The sequence below is a fragment of the Seriola aureovittata genome, chromosome 14 (assembly GCF_021018895.1).
Source record: "Seriola aureovittata isolate HTS-2021-v1 ecotype China chromosome 14, ASM2101889v1, whole genome shotgun sequence".
Taxonomy (NCBI): Eukaryota; Metazoa; Chordata; class Actinopteri; order Carangiformes; family Carangidae; genus Seriola; species Seriola aureovittata.
Window position 1 is genome coordinate 17,818,182 of NC_079377.1, and position 16,540 is coordinate 17,834,721.

The window sequence follows — 16,540 nt, forward strand, 5'->3', positions numbered from 1 at the left end:
TAACTACATGAGCTGGTTGATGTTTTCTCACCATTGAGGAGGTGAGGCTGGTTTATCCATCTGTGACAACATTATGAAAACATGTGGCTGAAATCAAATACTCCCAAGAAAATGAAACTTAATTTTGAGGACCCTGTGACCTTTGTTCTTCTGTCACCATCACTGGAACTTTTCAGCTTACATCACACTTCATTCTAAAAGTAACTACTGTATGCTTTTTCATTTTCTGTCTTCTTTATAGAAACACTATCAGGTCAGTGCTTCTGACATATTTCCAAAGGTAATGGGCAAATTGGAAGGACATTTGGTGTGCGGGTTTTCAATCCCAAAGGGGAGAAATCTATTCGTTTTGTTAACGCTAGTGGTTTTCCTCAAGAACAACCATCAGTCCACATTTTCAAATTTAAAATTACATCTCTCAAGTACTTACCCAGACAGACCATCCCTCTGTGTACCTTCATGCTCAAGAAAACCTTTTGATTTTCTAACACAATGAGATTTCTTTATTATTAAACTAAACTTTGCCTTTAACTTATATAACTACTCTATTGTCTACCCAGTACATTGTTGACTTTGAAGCAAATAACCGGGGAGCTCATTAGGCCTTCATGGAGGTTTGGACTCAAGAGCACTTTCTTTCTAATCTTGGATTTTAGTGTGTATTATATCCATTCTGCTTGACTCTGCCATTTTATACTGGATAACATGGTCATCAATAATTAATAAATGTAATATAGTTTATCTGAGGTAACATAATTCATGTATTTTATCATATGTCAAGTCTGTTTTTTCTAAACAATAAACATCAGTTCCTCAGTCATTTCAGTGAACACGTGGTCTAATGGCAGTAACACTACAGTGTTCACTCTGTCATTGATCAATCGCACAGCTCCATTTGATAAACAATAGTATAAAGATTTTAGGGTGAGAGTGCATGGGCCTTCCAGTAATAACAAATCTGAAATTCTCAACAGAAACTTGAACCTAAAAGACTTTATGGGGTAAATACTGTAGCTTAAAGTTAAAATCCCATTTCCATTATGACTCAGAAAAGCCTTTGTTATGTTCTTAAAACTTAATCAGTTTCCCTTCAAAAAGGAGAAATCAGATGTTCACCCATGGGAGAAAATGGATTTCCAGATGTTGGCCATGCAATGTTTTTCTGATCTTTTCCACTTTAATAAACCTTATAATTGGGCTCCCATTTCGAAACAAGGATGTGGCTTGACTCCCAGAAACAGGATTTGGACAAACATCTGGACATAGACTGAGATAAAAAGAAAAGACACTAACCTTTCCAATGAGTTCTCCCATCATGCCATTCCAGGATCCATTAGGGAGTGCTGAGCCATACTTCCCATCTCCAACTTGGTAGATGTCGTACTTGAAGCCTAGGATCTTAGCAAGGGCGTCCAAGATATCAATCGAGAATCCTTTGTATCTCTTGGGTTGGCCCAGAATGTTTTCTGCCACCATCACAAAAGGTTCTTCCTGTTTAAACAAATATTGTACAATGGCTTAAAGGAGTTTTATGGAAAACAATACTAACATAATGATAATGTTGAGAAATGTGAAGGTGCACTGATTTTGTCTCTAAGGCTTAGATCTACCCTCAAAGTGAGGAAAAAGCATAAGAATGTGTGTGTATTGAATCACAGGGATGTCATTTCTCAAAATGCATGATCTCCTCGGGGCCGGATTGGCGACTGAGGCGAGGACACATTCAGTCATCTTAAGAACTTTGGGGTGACACCTTCATGAAGAGCTTCGAAGGTGATCTAAGTTAAACTTCATCTTAATAAAACAGTTTCGTCAGCAACTGTTGACCTGTATCACATGGCACCATGGCAACTGCTATGGATCATCAACGTGGAAATTGCCATTTTAAATTTATTGCACCCACACCATGGTTCTTCTTTATGGGTTGAAAGTGTCAGGGCAGATTTAAATGGGTGAAGGAGGAGTAAAAAGAAGACAGGGAGAGAGAGACTGAAGAGGGGGGATGTGTTTAAGTGGGCAGGGGGCAAATGATTTGATTAAGTGACACTGCCAGGAGAGAGCAGAGCAGAACTTATGTGAATAAATATGGTGCAGGTAAATCATGTGTGAAGAGGAGGAAAAGCAGAGAAAGTGGGAGGAGAAGAGTGAGATGGAGAGGAGGAAGGCTTTGCTGCTAGAAGTGGTGAAGTTAGTTTAAGAAAAACTGCTGCAATGAAGGATTTATTTTCTGATGCTCTAGATTCACAGGACAAGATGGAGAAGAGGACCTTATATTCTCTTTTCCAAAAGAGAAAATATCAGTGAACATTACCAAACAGTGTAAAGCAGATTATACGAGGTCCAGTTCTCCAAGATGCTACATCGTTCCTGTTGGCTCCACATCCACTTGCGATAACTGAACCAAGGTTTTTTTTTGTATATTACTGTAAATTCTTGAATAGTGAACATCTTTATTTACCTCAGTGAAGGTAAGAACCAGGGGTTTCTGACACAGTACTATTACAGCCAGGATTTTATTTGTTGATTCCCATGTTTTTTTAAAGTATATGTAATCATATTTTCTGCTTGTTTTGACATGTTAATATGCTGTGGTATATGTTTTCGTTCTCAAATATTCTCCTACGCAGGTCAAGTGCCAAGAGATTCAGTTTACTCCCACTTACCAGCAATGTTACAATCTTGAGTGTCACTCCCTGCATGCCGCTCTCTATGCGATTCTCCTTTAGGCTACCATTCAAGCCACGAGTGGAGTCCCAAGATGCCAGCTAATAGGAAGAGAGAAAAAACACATAGATGAGAAAAAGAGATGAAAATGGGGAAAAGGTGCCCAACACCTCATTAAAATGTCCATTGTCAATAGAATTAAAGAATGACTACCGTGCGGCAGGATAACAAACTGAGTGACCTACAAGTGAATAAATCATCCTATTTGTCATTTTGTGACCCAGTTCATAGTGATAATCAGCACTGAGTGGCTGATGTCTACATTAGCATCTGAGCTGGTTTCCAGGACAACAACCGTTGGCCATTAGTGAGACATTAGGACCCTCCATTCAACCTCCACCACTGAATGTAGCAATGTCCTGACACAGTTTGTAAGCAATTTACATTATACTCTAATCATACAAATGGTGGTGGTGATAAGGATGAAGAAGATGATAATCATGATGATGAAGAGATGGAAGAGCAATAGGACAATGTTAAATAATTAGATATTTAATTAGACATCATGCTCATCATGTAAAAATTGCAGAATAAAACCCCAACTCACTGAATTTCATTTGTTACGCCTCAGTTTAAGTTTGTCCCTTGAATCTAAACTATCTCTCATCTTTAAAAATCCCATTCCACACGGTCAACGTTTTGAGTTATGTCCTAGGTTGCAAAGCTGATGTTTGTTAAATTCTTAATCAGTGCTGCTAGCGGGACAAGGATTCTCAAGGATCTGACACACCATTTGGAGTGGTCTTTGAGATTTGAGCTGACAGGACAAGAATGGTGGCCCAAGGCCAAACAACAGGCCTCTCTGGCCTCAGCACCCCTCAGTCTCCAGCCCGTATGCCCCCACGGCAGGAAGCTCATCCAAATTCCTTTCCCACAGAAATGCACTGTACTCCACAACATACAGAGATGTCATTAAAAAGCAGTAAGCTTTTAAGAGGTATGCAATTTTTTGAGTTTGTTAAATTACTCCACATAAAAAAAATATCCACATAATTGTTTTTGTTCCAGGGGTCATCTGATCAACAAGATGTATTGCAATAACATTTTGTTACTTGTTACTTTTCTAGTAGATTTAGTTCAGTAAATTTAACAGCATACATTTTAAAACAGTCTTTTATGCAATGCTTTTGAAAACTTTCCTAAACTATTTGTAAACGAGTTGGTTTGGTGAAACTCTCACGCTGTGTGTTATTGCTGCCACCGCTTCAGTTCAAACTGGTGCAGGAGAAACTGCACGTCTCATTTTGGCACATTTACAACCTGCTGAATCTTAATAGGCAGCTTACATGACTAACTTTCATCTGTGAGGGGAGGTTTATACAAAATGCTGAAAGACTGTTGGCCCTCGAGAAGCTTGCTCTGGACCTTCAATTCAATATTAAGCAGAAAAAGGTACCAGTGATCAAAACCAGAGCAGAGATATTTTTAAGCTTCAAGATTTCATTACAAGTCCTGCACTTAACTTTGAACTCTAACTTCATAGAATATTGAGGGTCCTTTGCTCTTTTACTTGATTGGACATAGGCAGTTGAGTTTAGTTCGGGAAATATCAGAAAAGAAGAATATAAAAAATAAATGTGTTGTCCTGGTGTCCTGATTCATTTGGTTACAGTCATGACTGATGAGAAATACAAAATGAACAAACATAAATCTCTGCCCTGAAACAATTTTCAAAAGCAAACTTGAAATTACAAATGACTGTACAACCAGGAGAAAACAATTACTAAAGATACACAAGGCAGAAATAAAGGCTTTCAAGTGTGATTCAAATAGAAGCTTGTGTGGCAGTGAAAGAGGCTCACAAAAACTTAAAAAAAGAAAATTTCATTAACACTTAAATGTGCTGTTCTTCACAAACCAACTGCGGAGCATGTAATCCTCCAAATACTCAGTCTCGAGAGTTCCACTGCATTGATATGCATGTATTGCTTCACTGCAGGCTGATAGTGAATCGTGTGTATAACCTGCCAGCTGGTGTGGGTGTATAGAAACAGTTTCCTCCCCATGCAGGATCACTCATGAAATGTACCTCCTAAGGGTCTTTATCTAAGAACTGTGTGCATGTCAATGTTGTTCATTGTAAATACAACGCAGAGTCATGCAGTATGTATTTACCTACTGCACTTTGCTCAGAAACGTGTAAAATGATATTGTTGATATGACAGTAAATCCTGAGTCATATGTGGGTAATGAATGCAATTCTGTAGGCAAGTACTGCACAATCTGACTGAAAAAACAGCTTGTATACTTGTTCATCTGTGTATCCAGATGTATGTGACTGTGTCTGTGCGTTTGTGTGTGCCGGAGTGTGAATGGGGCGAAATGTCAGTGTGCATTGCCTGCTTCACAGCTATTTTCTCCATGACCAGCGTCGTCCTCACCGGAGAACACTGAGCAATCTCTGCTCTGTAAACTGAAGAACACTAAAGAGGAACACTTCTACTTCACAGAGCTTTGCACATCAAGACACCAGTGGGAAGGTCACAAACAATGCATGCAGCAGAGCCACACCACCTGCATATGAACGAGCAACACTTGACTGGACACACTGTGCTCTTTGATTGCCAACTCTGAAAATGTCATTTGTGGATGAATAATTGCTTTACTACAAAATGTAAACAAATTATACAGGCATCTTCCTTTAACAAATAAGGGAATTAATTTGAGATTTTCAAGGACAAGATGGTGAAACAGGATACATATATCTGCTGAGAAAGGATGTATTATATAAAAATATGCTTAACTATACATGAAAGAAAAACTTATTTTTGTTGCTTAATGCCAAATTTCTTTAAAAAAAAAGAGGCTTTTCTAGCTTTTTTCCTGCTTCCTTCCTGCTTCTTTCTTTGAAGTGTCAGCTCATTGAGGATTTAAGTTTTAGATCGTCTTCCTATAAATATGCATATCCATCAGTCACCAGGAGTGTACCTACTGTAAGTGAGATCAAAACATTCAGTTGTTTCCTTCTGGATCTCCAGTACAATGGAGAATATTGTGCTAATGATATTTTGAAATATCCTGTTTAAAAAGTCACAACAATAACAAGGCGGCTCTTTAGCTAATGGTTAAGACGCTTAATACCTTAAAATAATCATCTGTAATGGGGCTGAGTAAATGCCAATGACCGTTTGAAAACAACAAAGGGATGGAAGTCAAATAGCCCTGAATTCATAGCGCCACAATTACAGCGTTTCCTAAAAAAAATCCCAGCCAGCACTCAGTTCCCTTTCATAAAACCATTTACACTTTGTCATTATAGATGTGGAACTATAGTTTGAGCTAGTTGCAGCTATTCTGCGTTTCCTTTTCCTCTGCTAGTTCAGTTCATCAGGTGCTTACATATTGACAAGCCCATCATGCTACCAAGCTTCTTATTGACCCTCACTGCTTTGTCTGCCATACTAACCGGACTCACAAGATGCCTGTGTAAGTGTGTGGAATATATACGTCACGTTGTAACATCCTGCCTTATTTACTGCTTATGTCATGTGTCAGGTGTGTCACTGCATGTGTCCCAGAATCCACTGTTATTCTTACTAAATTTTACATATACATATAATACAACATATATTTGTGCCGTATATATGTCTTTGATGAATATACATGCATAGGTGTACACCCACGTAATTATATTGTGTTTGCTGCATACAGTACATATGTTCCAGGCTGGAGTAGTGCCATTGGTGTTATCTATAATATAAGCTGGCCATTTAAATTAGTCTATCACTCTACCCTCAACATGAGGCAGGATTGACTTTATACCACTATGGTCAACTGAGTATAAGAATAAAAACCTATAAAATTGAGGAGCAACAGAAATGAGCAAAAAGGAAAACGAACATGAGAATAGGAAGAGAGTTCATTCCTCTATGGAACTGAAATCTCTCACAGAAAGTGAAATAAAAAAGAAAATAAAAAGCTCACAATGATCCCATGATTCCCGTTTTCCTTCATTCCCACATTTATTCATTGCACATGTTCCCTATGTATGGTTTTAAATATAACATGGTACCTTGAAGAAAAGACTAAGCACAAAAACTGTATCAGTAGTTGGATCAGTGCCGTGTACAGGGAGTTATCCTCTATCCTACCGTCTGTTTCAGAGTAAAGTGTTGTGTTGCTTCGAAGAGACTGCGTGCAAGAGATGAAGACAGACAAAAAAAGATCTGGTGGCTCATTGCATACAGTGTAGGCTTAAAAAAAATATTGTTGCACAGACTAAAAATTAACATATGAAAGTGAGAAGTTCTCTTAAAAAAATAAAAAAATAAAAAAAGAATTACAGATTCTGTTTACAACTCATCGTACCCACTTATGAACTGAAAATGATTTTTTACCTCATCTTGTGAAGTGAGAGCAACAAAGAGCAGGTACTGTCAGTGATGTTGTGCATTTAAATGAACTCAGTGGCTATATGGTTGGTAACATTTGTTCAGGATTGTTTTTATGATGGATTGGAGCACATGAGAGAGAACAAATTAAGGGATGTGAAGAAATATTAGCCACTTTTCATCCATTTATTTGAGACTCTCAAGAGGATTTCCTTTTTGCCAGTGTGGAAGCAGGAGCAACCCTAAGTGGGTCCTGACGGTTAATGCTTTCCTTTTCAAGACTGTGAGAAAAGGTAATTTGCACCCATTTACAGTTCAACATATTATAGTATTACCATGTTACAAAATGATAATGTTGCTGAGACTTAGTTATATGTAGAAAAATCACTTGACCAGCCATATTGTAAAGGATTGGTATTGGTAAAGGAGCTTAGAGTAATTTGTTTATTTTATTGATGTTGATTGTCGACCGTAAAAACAGGTGTCTGGCACTGCTTACAGCGGATTGTGAAATAATTAAATATAAAAATCTAATTATCACTTTAGAGATGGGTAATTATTTAATGACAAATTACAAAAATAATTTTTGGAAATGTATAAATGTTTTATTATGGTGCAAAATACAGTAATGATAATGTTGCTCTCTTGTTTGCTGTTTTTGTTTGTGAAATGCACGTTTCTGGCTCATGGTGCTGTTATTAATCTTGTGGGTGAAAATCCAAGTAGGTAGGGGAGCATTCAAAACACTATAGGAGCCAGAAAGTGAGTTTCAAAAAGCTACACTTCTGGCCTGGCAAATTAATCATTAGATCAACAGCCCTATCAACCCCCTGCAGATCTATTGTTGGCAAGAGGGAAGCGCCCTTTAGAGCCATTTCCACTTTGTGAGCCAGTGAGAAACAGGGGTGAGGAATAGGATGAATACATCAGCTATCAATGACTGCAGTTTTCTAGACACAACATGCAATGTGACACACACGAAGATGTCAACTGTCAGAGGCTGAAGAGGTGATGATGGCCAGTAAAAAGCTTGGTTCCTGTCACCCGACACTAGTGACAAGAGTCGAGTCGATTGTGACCAAGTGTCAGGACACTTGGTTCTGTTCTAGCACCAGACAACAAAATGTGAGCCTGCTCTGGTCGATACATGGCTACAATGTTAGAAACCAGAATTGGATGGATGTACTTTATCTATTCTGGAGTGTTACTCTTTCAACCTGGCAAAGCTGTTCTCTAAATCTCCAAAATTTAGGCCACTGATGACATAGCCATTTTGACTGCCTGGAAGGAAATGGAAAGATGCATGTAATGAGCAACAGAAATCCCAGACGTAAATTTAAAACATTGTACTGACAGGGCATGGTAGCTGACTGAGTCACCACCACAGTAAAGAAAAATCCTTTCACTTTTAAATCTGAGGCTGTTTTTCACTTTTTCTATTTCTAAGGCCAATGGCACAGTCACATGTCTCAGGCAGCCATGCCATACATTTTTTCCAGCACAGGTAAGGCTGTTTAGAAATGCCATCCATGGCATGGGAGTGTTAATGTATACTGTATATTATAGTTTTATGAAAAATGTATTTTGATGTGCTTTGTGACCAGAAAATTGAATGAGGAGAATTTGGAGCTTCCCTTTCAGAGGCTGTTCACAATAACAAGCAGCCATACAGTAGTGGGGGAATATTTTTTTGCTATAAAATAGTAAAGATGTGAATTTGAATAATAAAATAATGCCAACGCTGTTACTCTGGACATGTTTAGAGATAACTACTGCAGGATGCATGCAAGAGCAAATGCAAGGAGGAACAATTACATTGAAATGAATTGACTTTTCTCTATGAAGAGCTTCGCGTAAGCTGGAAGTCATTAGCAATATCTGCTTAGAGACGAACTGACACATCAATAAGAGCAAACTGGGAAACCAAAACAACAACAACAGCATCGATCACTCTGCAGCATTGCTGGCTGGTGGAGAAAACTCACAGTAGCGATCCAGGAAATAGTATTTCAGTCTTCATTACAGTTTCTAACCAGAAAGACGCCTCATCTAAGAGCCATCAGGCTGGGGAGAAAATGGACCGAATGCAGATAAACGATGATGGAGAGGGAGGAAACCAGGGCTGAAAAATGAGGAGAAAGGGTTAGGGAAGAGAAGAAGTGAGCAGAGAGAGGAGGATGCAGTGGATGGGTGATGAGATGAGATGTAAAGATAAAAGAGAGGGGAGAAAAGGGACAAAATGAGGATGCGTCTAAATGGGCGGATGTGGGTTGGGGGGGTGGAGCAGGACATGCAATCCCAGTTCGACTCCACTCAAAAAGAAAAAAAAAAAAAACATAAAGAAACATGACATTACAGTACATTGCAGAGGAAACCATGTAATGGTGTGGCATTTCTTGATGGTACACACCAGCTTTACACAACACAGAGAAAGGAAAACGCTGAATACATATATATATATATACAATCCATTATAGGGAAACACAGTGGAAAGGTACATGAGTTTATGTGTTTTCCCCCGGTAAATGGTTCTGCCAAGTATTGGGCAGACATGCAGATAGACATGCCAGGTAATGAACAACAACACTGAATGCATTTGGCATCCCATTATCTGGCCTTGCTGCCCCCCTTTGCCTCTAATGATTTTGAGATACAAGCGCCCACATGTTAGTGTGCTCCCTGGCCTCTGTTCTCTGTTTGCCTGGCTGCCTTCTCTTAATGTCTCAGGTCCAAAACAGTGTGTACAATACAGGTTTGTGTGTGAATGCACTTTGGGTCTCCTCTGTTTATGTGAATCCTCCTTTATATAAATGCCAGACTGTTGGAAATGAATGTGTATGTATGTCCCTGTGTGTGTGTGTGTGTGTGTAAACACATGGCACTGTGTGTAGTGGGTATCCTCCTAGCTAATGCTAATGGCCACATTATGATGAATTGGCTTCATGATTTCAGTTAGACTGAGTGGTGATTAAATCTTCATTACTGCTTCTGGTCAGTCCTGCTCTACATAGATTGCCAAGAAACTCAATTTTTCTTCATTCTGCAAGGAGTCCCTGACTGAATCAGGACATCCACAGCGACAAACAAATTACGGCTCCGAGAAGAGTGCACAAATAATGCTCTCCATCCTTCACTTCAGCTCTATGACACTCAAAAGGTTTCTCATCCGAGCGCTGACGGTCAGCTCAGATACCCTGCTCATTATTAGTAAAATATGAAAATGTCTGAGTGCAGCACTTGAGCATGGATAACTCTCCTTGTTTGTGAGTTAGTAGTAAGAAGCACAAATCTAATGTTTTAACTCAACTTGAGATGACACCTCACAAGCCAAGATGGGTGATGTTGTGAAATGGAAGATTGAAGGAGAGGGATCGGGTTAATTCAGGAGCTCCAGTAGAGGGCACCCTCACACCTGACACCTCACTGTCAAATGTTAAACCCTGTGACCACAGGTCTCAGAATGCAACTGATTTTCTATTCTACCACTAAGGTAATTGCCTGACATCCAAAAGAAACAAAAAATAGCGGGGCTTTGGATCCCGAGGATTAAGGCTGAGAACCAGAGGTCTATGTAAAAAAACAACAAGACAGTAAAAACAATTGACAGTTCAAAGCCTTCTGTACAGTCAGTACTTGTTCATATCAGTCAATACACTGGATATCCAGGGTTTCTAGTAGAGGTGGAACTCAATTTTGTTCCTCCCTGGTAGCCCACACCTGTTATGTAATGCATCTACCTAACAGGTGTGGGAAACCTACTATTATATAGAAACAAAAACCTGCAGGACACTAGTTCTCAAGGACTGGGAGTTGGTATCTAAACTTAAGAAGTTTACAGGGGGTCCTTGAGATAATGAGAAACAGTTTAATTTCACTTTTTTCTCTCCTCACACGGTAAGTGGTCACATCGAGACAATGTCTAAGAAAGAAGAAAAGCCACTTTCATCAGCGGTTTCACAGTACCTGCTGTTTCCTTCATGAACTTCATGCAAATACATCGATGAACAAAAAGCTTATAAAACTGACTTCCATACAAATGCTGTAATTGAGTGGTCTGTGGTCTAATGCATACCATATATTACTGGGACGCAGCGTAGTTGCTTTGTGAAATGAGAAAGTTGGGGCACCCTGCTGTGAAATGCATTACACTAACAAATAGCAGCTACATTGTTATTTCTGACATTCTGAAATGAGAAAAAACAAAACCCACTATTACTGAATCTCCCAGTGGGATATAAAACAAAGTATTTGCACATAATTTATAATTTTATCGTTATCTGTTTATTTATATGCCACACTGTAAAATTTGGCCTAAAACCTCAAAACATGCTAGCAAATGTCCCATGAGGTGTGTCCTGAAGAGACAAACAAACAAAATGCAAAAAAGAATACTCTGGACTCACCCGTTTCACATCTTTCCCAAACGTCTCACTGTAGCTGGTTCCAAGAACCTCAAACTGAACATGAGAGTTAGAACCTTCAGCACGAAAGTCCATCAGTCCTGTGAGTCCACTGATCCGTCCCTACAGCAACAACAAGCAGACAGTATTTACTGTATGTTCCTATTTACTCTCTGTTTCTAATCTTTAGGTGTTGCAAAGGGAAAGGAAAGCCTGCAGGAATTAATTAGTACATAACAACCCCTCTGCACATTACATTTTTCATTACAATTTAATAAAATTAGATGTTTGCATTGATTTAACTAATGTTCCTCTAATGACAACTTATAAAACATACTATGCATGGGAAGAAATTTGAACTTAAAATATGAACTGGGACTTTGGCTGCATCTTACTGGATTGTGACATTTTACAGTACATAATCATCAACCGAAGTTTTCAAGTTAATACCATATGATTTATGCAAATCATCCCTTAAATATACCATTTAAAGAATGATTTATGTGTGCCATGTCATTCAACCAGGCTTGTAGGTAAAGTACAAAAAGAAGTTAAATAATTTAAGATAAATGTTGTTTTGTTGCAGAGATAAAAATCACCTTTTATGAAAAATTCTGGTGCATTTTGAAAAGAAGTATGAACTGTAACAGGAATCAGATCGATTTAGGTTCATTTACAGTTCAGTCTGAATGGCACCAACACAACAATGTGATGAGAGAACCTTTGTTCCAGCATGTCCCAGCTGAGATTAAACCAGTGTGACTGTCTACAACAATGAAAAAATCCATTATCAGACTGAAATGGATGAAATCAAGGCTACTGTCTAGTATTTGTGGCCTTATTCCAATAAGAAAACAGAGAGCTAGACAAGAACAAAGATAAAAGCCCAGAATCTGCTACAAATCCATCCTGAGGCCAAACCTGGAGATCACATTCAATAATGAGATTCCTTGAGGGTGTTTTAAAAGTAAATGAATTTGAACATGAGGAGTCTCCAGCAGGGATCATAGTTCAATAGACTTTTCTAAGTCGTGCTTTCACTCTATAAACCACCGTTATACTTATGCCTCTCATAAAACTGTGCATTTTTTTGTAGTTAACTATTGATATCATCATCAATGATAGAATACTGCAGAAGATATGATTCATCATTTCTCACAGAATAGCAAATACAGGGTTGCAGATTTGCTAAGCAAGAAAAAAAATTGTAACTTCAAATTCAAGTACCTTTTGGATGGTGTCCAGCATGGACCATCCTCCATTCCATGGCTTGGTGGACTTCCTCATGCAGTTGAGGCTGGCCATACTGTGCCACTTCCTGTCCTCCAGTTTCCTGTAGAAGGCGTTGGCCAGCATCAAAACACTGTCATACAGGTAGAGGTTGGATACCTGTTGGGGAAAGAGGCAGAACATTTGAATAAATGTATTCTTGGATTTGGTTGGTAGTTTGTGTTATGCACCACAGAACACTACACTGTTGAATATAACAAGGAAAACAAACATATATCACACTGCTCCATGGTGAACCTGTATGAATGAAGCAGTGACAGTGACAGTGACACAAAAGCAGTTGTCTTTCAGTTTGGTTTCAGCCTGTGATGGTGGAAAGCAAATCTCAGCAGGGAATAAAAAGCTTGTCTCCTTACTTGGAGAGAGAGGATGGAGAGCATGGGGACAAATGGTGAGCAGTTTGTCCTTTTGTCTGACACTGTCACAGCTGCCTTTGGTGGCGAGACCAAAGGCCTATTTTTTTTTCATTACAACACAGAAGAAAGACACATTAACATAACCAGCAACTCTGCTCTGACTGTCCATGTGTTTACACTTAAGGAAAACTGGGGTTGATGTGCTAAACAGTCATGGGAGTGCACTGATAATATGTGAGATGATATGTACGATACAATACTGACAGTACTGTGGTGTGATGTAAAATCACCAGAGGTTCTGCTGTCCTTCTAATGAACTTCAGAGCTGCTATCAGCTCAACTGTCTCCCTCCAACTGCAGTGCATCCTGTCAGGAATCATGTCCACAGCCTGCTGTCTTAGTGTGACAGTGGATTTGATAGGTCTTCTAGGTCAAGTCAAGTCAAATCCTTCCACAGCAGAAGATGCATGGAAGCAATACGAGCTGCCACTCCAGGCATTCAGTTCATGACACGTTTGGACTTCAATCCAAGCCTCTCAGCGGTAAGACATCACATAGTTCACCAGCCTCGAGGTCACTTACTCAGAAGCTATGTTGAGGTAATTTCTGGGGTCACACCACAGCTCTGTGCGTGTGTGAGAGGGATTAGTAGAGGAAAGCACTGAGACCTCAGTGTTTAACTATTCTGATGAATGCTTTAACTGCCATTACCCGATATTTAACCCTCTTTCATGTGAATTATTGAGGACTGTGGGTGCACACACCACATGGTTTTGCCATCTGTCCGGAGTATGGATAAAAAGGAATGAACATTTCAATAGAGCCACAGAGAGCACAGCTATTTCATTCCAGATGGATTAAGCAAAAGAAAAGTCTAAGAGGTGTTAGGAGGCGCTTTTAACTCTCAATAGAAAGTAATAAGTGGCAGGGTGAGTGAGGTTACAACAAAGACCCAAAGAAGTGAATGACATTGTGTTAGACAGATAACAAAGCTGTGATGGTGCAGAAGGGCAAATCCTCTTTATTGACCCTCATTGTCATCGTAAATTTACCTTAGGCTGGGTTCCTGGTTGACAAATCCTTAATGCAAATCATAGATAGCATAATCTGTTTTAGAGCATACAGTGCTTTCCACTATTGAAGCCTTTGTTAAACTTGTGGTACGTCAGTAATATTATAATATTAATAAATAATTCATAAATATATTGTTTTTGTTACATTTTGGATCTATTCACAGTTTTAAGCAGTTTTGCACAAGCTTTTATTTACTTTAAAACATTTTTTCCTCTGTTCTGCCATTTATTCCCCAGTCACACTGAGCTGCAGTCATTTATATTCATGGACGTGCATGTCCCTCATAATTACCTTATCTAGGGAGTTTAATCCATATTCAGTTGCATACATTATCAGCTAATATTTGTATTCATGCGGCGCTCAGCAGATACTTGTCTATAGTGTCCTTTACCGTGGCTGGGTACATACTGTATGCTGTAAGGTGTGTGTGTGATCAAGCAGGAAACATGCTCATGACCCCTTTTAGCACTTGTACTTCATACAAAACGAACCTGGACACCATCTTGCAACAATGTATCACACCATTTGCATCCCATGAGTAGTAGTCATTACTACATTATTACATGAGTACTTAGTTCTCAAAGGTCGGAGCACACCCATCTTCACACTCGGCCACAGAACCACCTCTGTGGTAGTTCCTGCCACAGTAGGTGTCTCCAGGAACACATTTTGCCATGAAGAGACACACACACACACACACACACACACACACACACACACACACACACACACAGAAAAGACCACACTACGCTTGTTTTATAGTTCTGTCACTCTCGTTGATAGCGAGTATTCCTCCTGTTGGCTGCTGGAGAAGGTGGATGAAACATGCTGGTTGTTTCTAAAACACAAACTCGCTGTCCCATAAATACTCGGAGCAAAAGGGATAGAAAACAAGACAGAAAAAACACAGCCTTGCCACTAGTCAAACACTCAATACATCCTCATCCATCATACTGCTTCCATGTTGTGCATTTACCCTCCTTAAAGCTCAGAACCTCCACCAAAAGCAGCTTAATCTGGTTTCGCTTGGGACATTTTGATTCTTTTTCCTGTTTCCAGAGAAACTCTCACCTTCAAACAGACTACAGCAACTCATCTGTGCCAATGAGGAAACAATGTACCTTCTACAGCCACCTTTCAAGCATACAGCAGGTGACTGTTTGGTGGAGGTGGTGGCGGAGTACCACTTCAAAGTGTGAAATCATTTGAATTACAAATCAAATATGGCACAGAAAGTTGAAACTGAATGTATACATTTTTTCCTGTCTGTATGCGAGTATGTTGCATTACCGTCTGCCACAATATAAAAAGTTTCCTAATTCAGCCTTGATGGACAAACAAGATCTGAGGGATAATACTTCAGCAGCTTCCAGCTAGTAAATCTTTAAACAGTTTTTACCTCCAGGGACTGCAGATATCCTTCCTGTGGGTCACAGAGCAGAGAGGAGATGCGATGATTGTTCCTCATGCAGCGAACGTTGGTGTCCCTCCATAATGGGAAGATCTGACGAATGATGGTCATCCGCCCCAGAGAGCTATGGACCAGCTCCATGATGTCTGCATCACTCACCTCCTGAAGATAAAGATGACAGGAAGAGTTTAGTTTAAAGACTAGTGGCACTTTTCTTTTTTTTTGTTAAATCAGACTGGGACTTTTGTGCCGTGAGGAATTTGCAGTTTTTGAAAAGAAGTTTTCTGAGTGGAAATTTGGATAAGAAACCTCTGAGGGGTCTGCGCTGCCTGTACCTGGTTCTGTAGCAATTAAAATATCAGATGACACATTGAGCGGCTATAGAGCAATCAGCTCCAAGACACAGTGCGGTAAAAAGGGGGATAATTCCAACAAGTACAATGGGGACAACTGATAGAGGCTGGGGTTGAAAATGACACTTTAACACGCAATCTTATTTTTCTGTTGACATTTATTGGACATAAACCCAGTGAACATTAACAGTGATCATTCAAAGCTTAATTCACACATCATTTATCTCCCAGCATTATCTTATATTATCTAATAAATAATAAATAAATCATTTTTAGACCGAAAGACACAATTTACTTCTAGGAAATTTGCCCATTATGTTATTCACATTAGATAAATCAACAAACATTTCAGGTATATCCTTCACAATAATAGTGCTGGTGACCCTTGGCCCTCTTGAGTGGGGCGATGCACGGAGACAGTCAGTGGAGACCTACATAAGGGTCGGATCAATATTCATGAGACAGTGATCTGCCTGCTGGTCTCCAGAGCAGGACGATGGTCAATGCTGAGGCAGACAGCGAGTCTCTTGGGAAACACTGGGTTCATATACTATCTGACAATAAAGCTGTGAGGTTACTGTCGGGTCAGAACTTAAGCAGC

The 16,540-nt window shown here is 39.4% G+C and overlaps 1 protein-coding gene across 2 annotated transcripts in view; it reads right to left on the bottom strand.

Moving 5' to 3' along the window:
* Positions 1 to 16,540, bottom strand: part of LOC130181071 (glutamate receptor ionotropic, delta-1-like) — a 236,113-nt gene that overhangs the window by 30,562 nt on the left and 189,011 nt on the right. For both annotated transcript variants that reach the window (XM_056394828.1, XM_056394829.1), the window contains exons 6-10: positions 15,575 to 15,748; positions 12,683 to 12,844; positions 11,459 to 11,578; positions 2,664 to 2,765; positions 1,294 to 1,491 (exon numbers count right to left, since the gene is read on the bottom strand). In XM_056394828.1, coding sequence (XP_056250803.1) covers positions 1,294 to 1,491; positions 2,664 to 2,765; positions 11,459 to 11,578; positions 12,683 to 12,844; positions 15,575 to 15,748 — 756 coding nt within the window. The remainder of the gene's footprint in view (positions 1 to 1,293; positions 1,492 to 2,663; positions 2,766 to 11,458; positions 11,579 to 12,682; positions 12,845 to 15,574; positions 15,749 to 16,540) is intronic.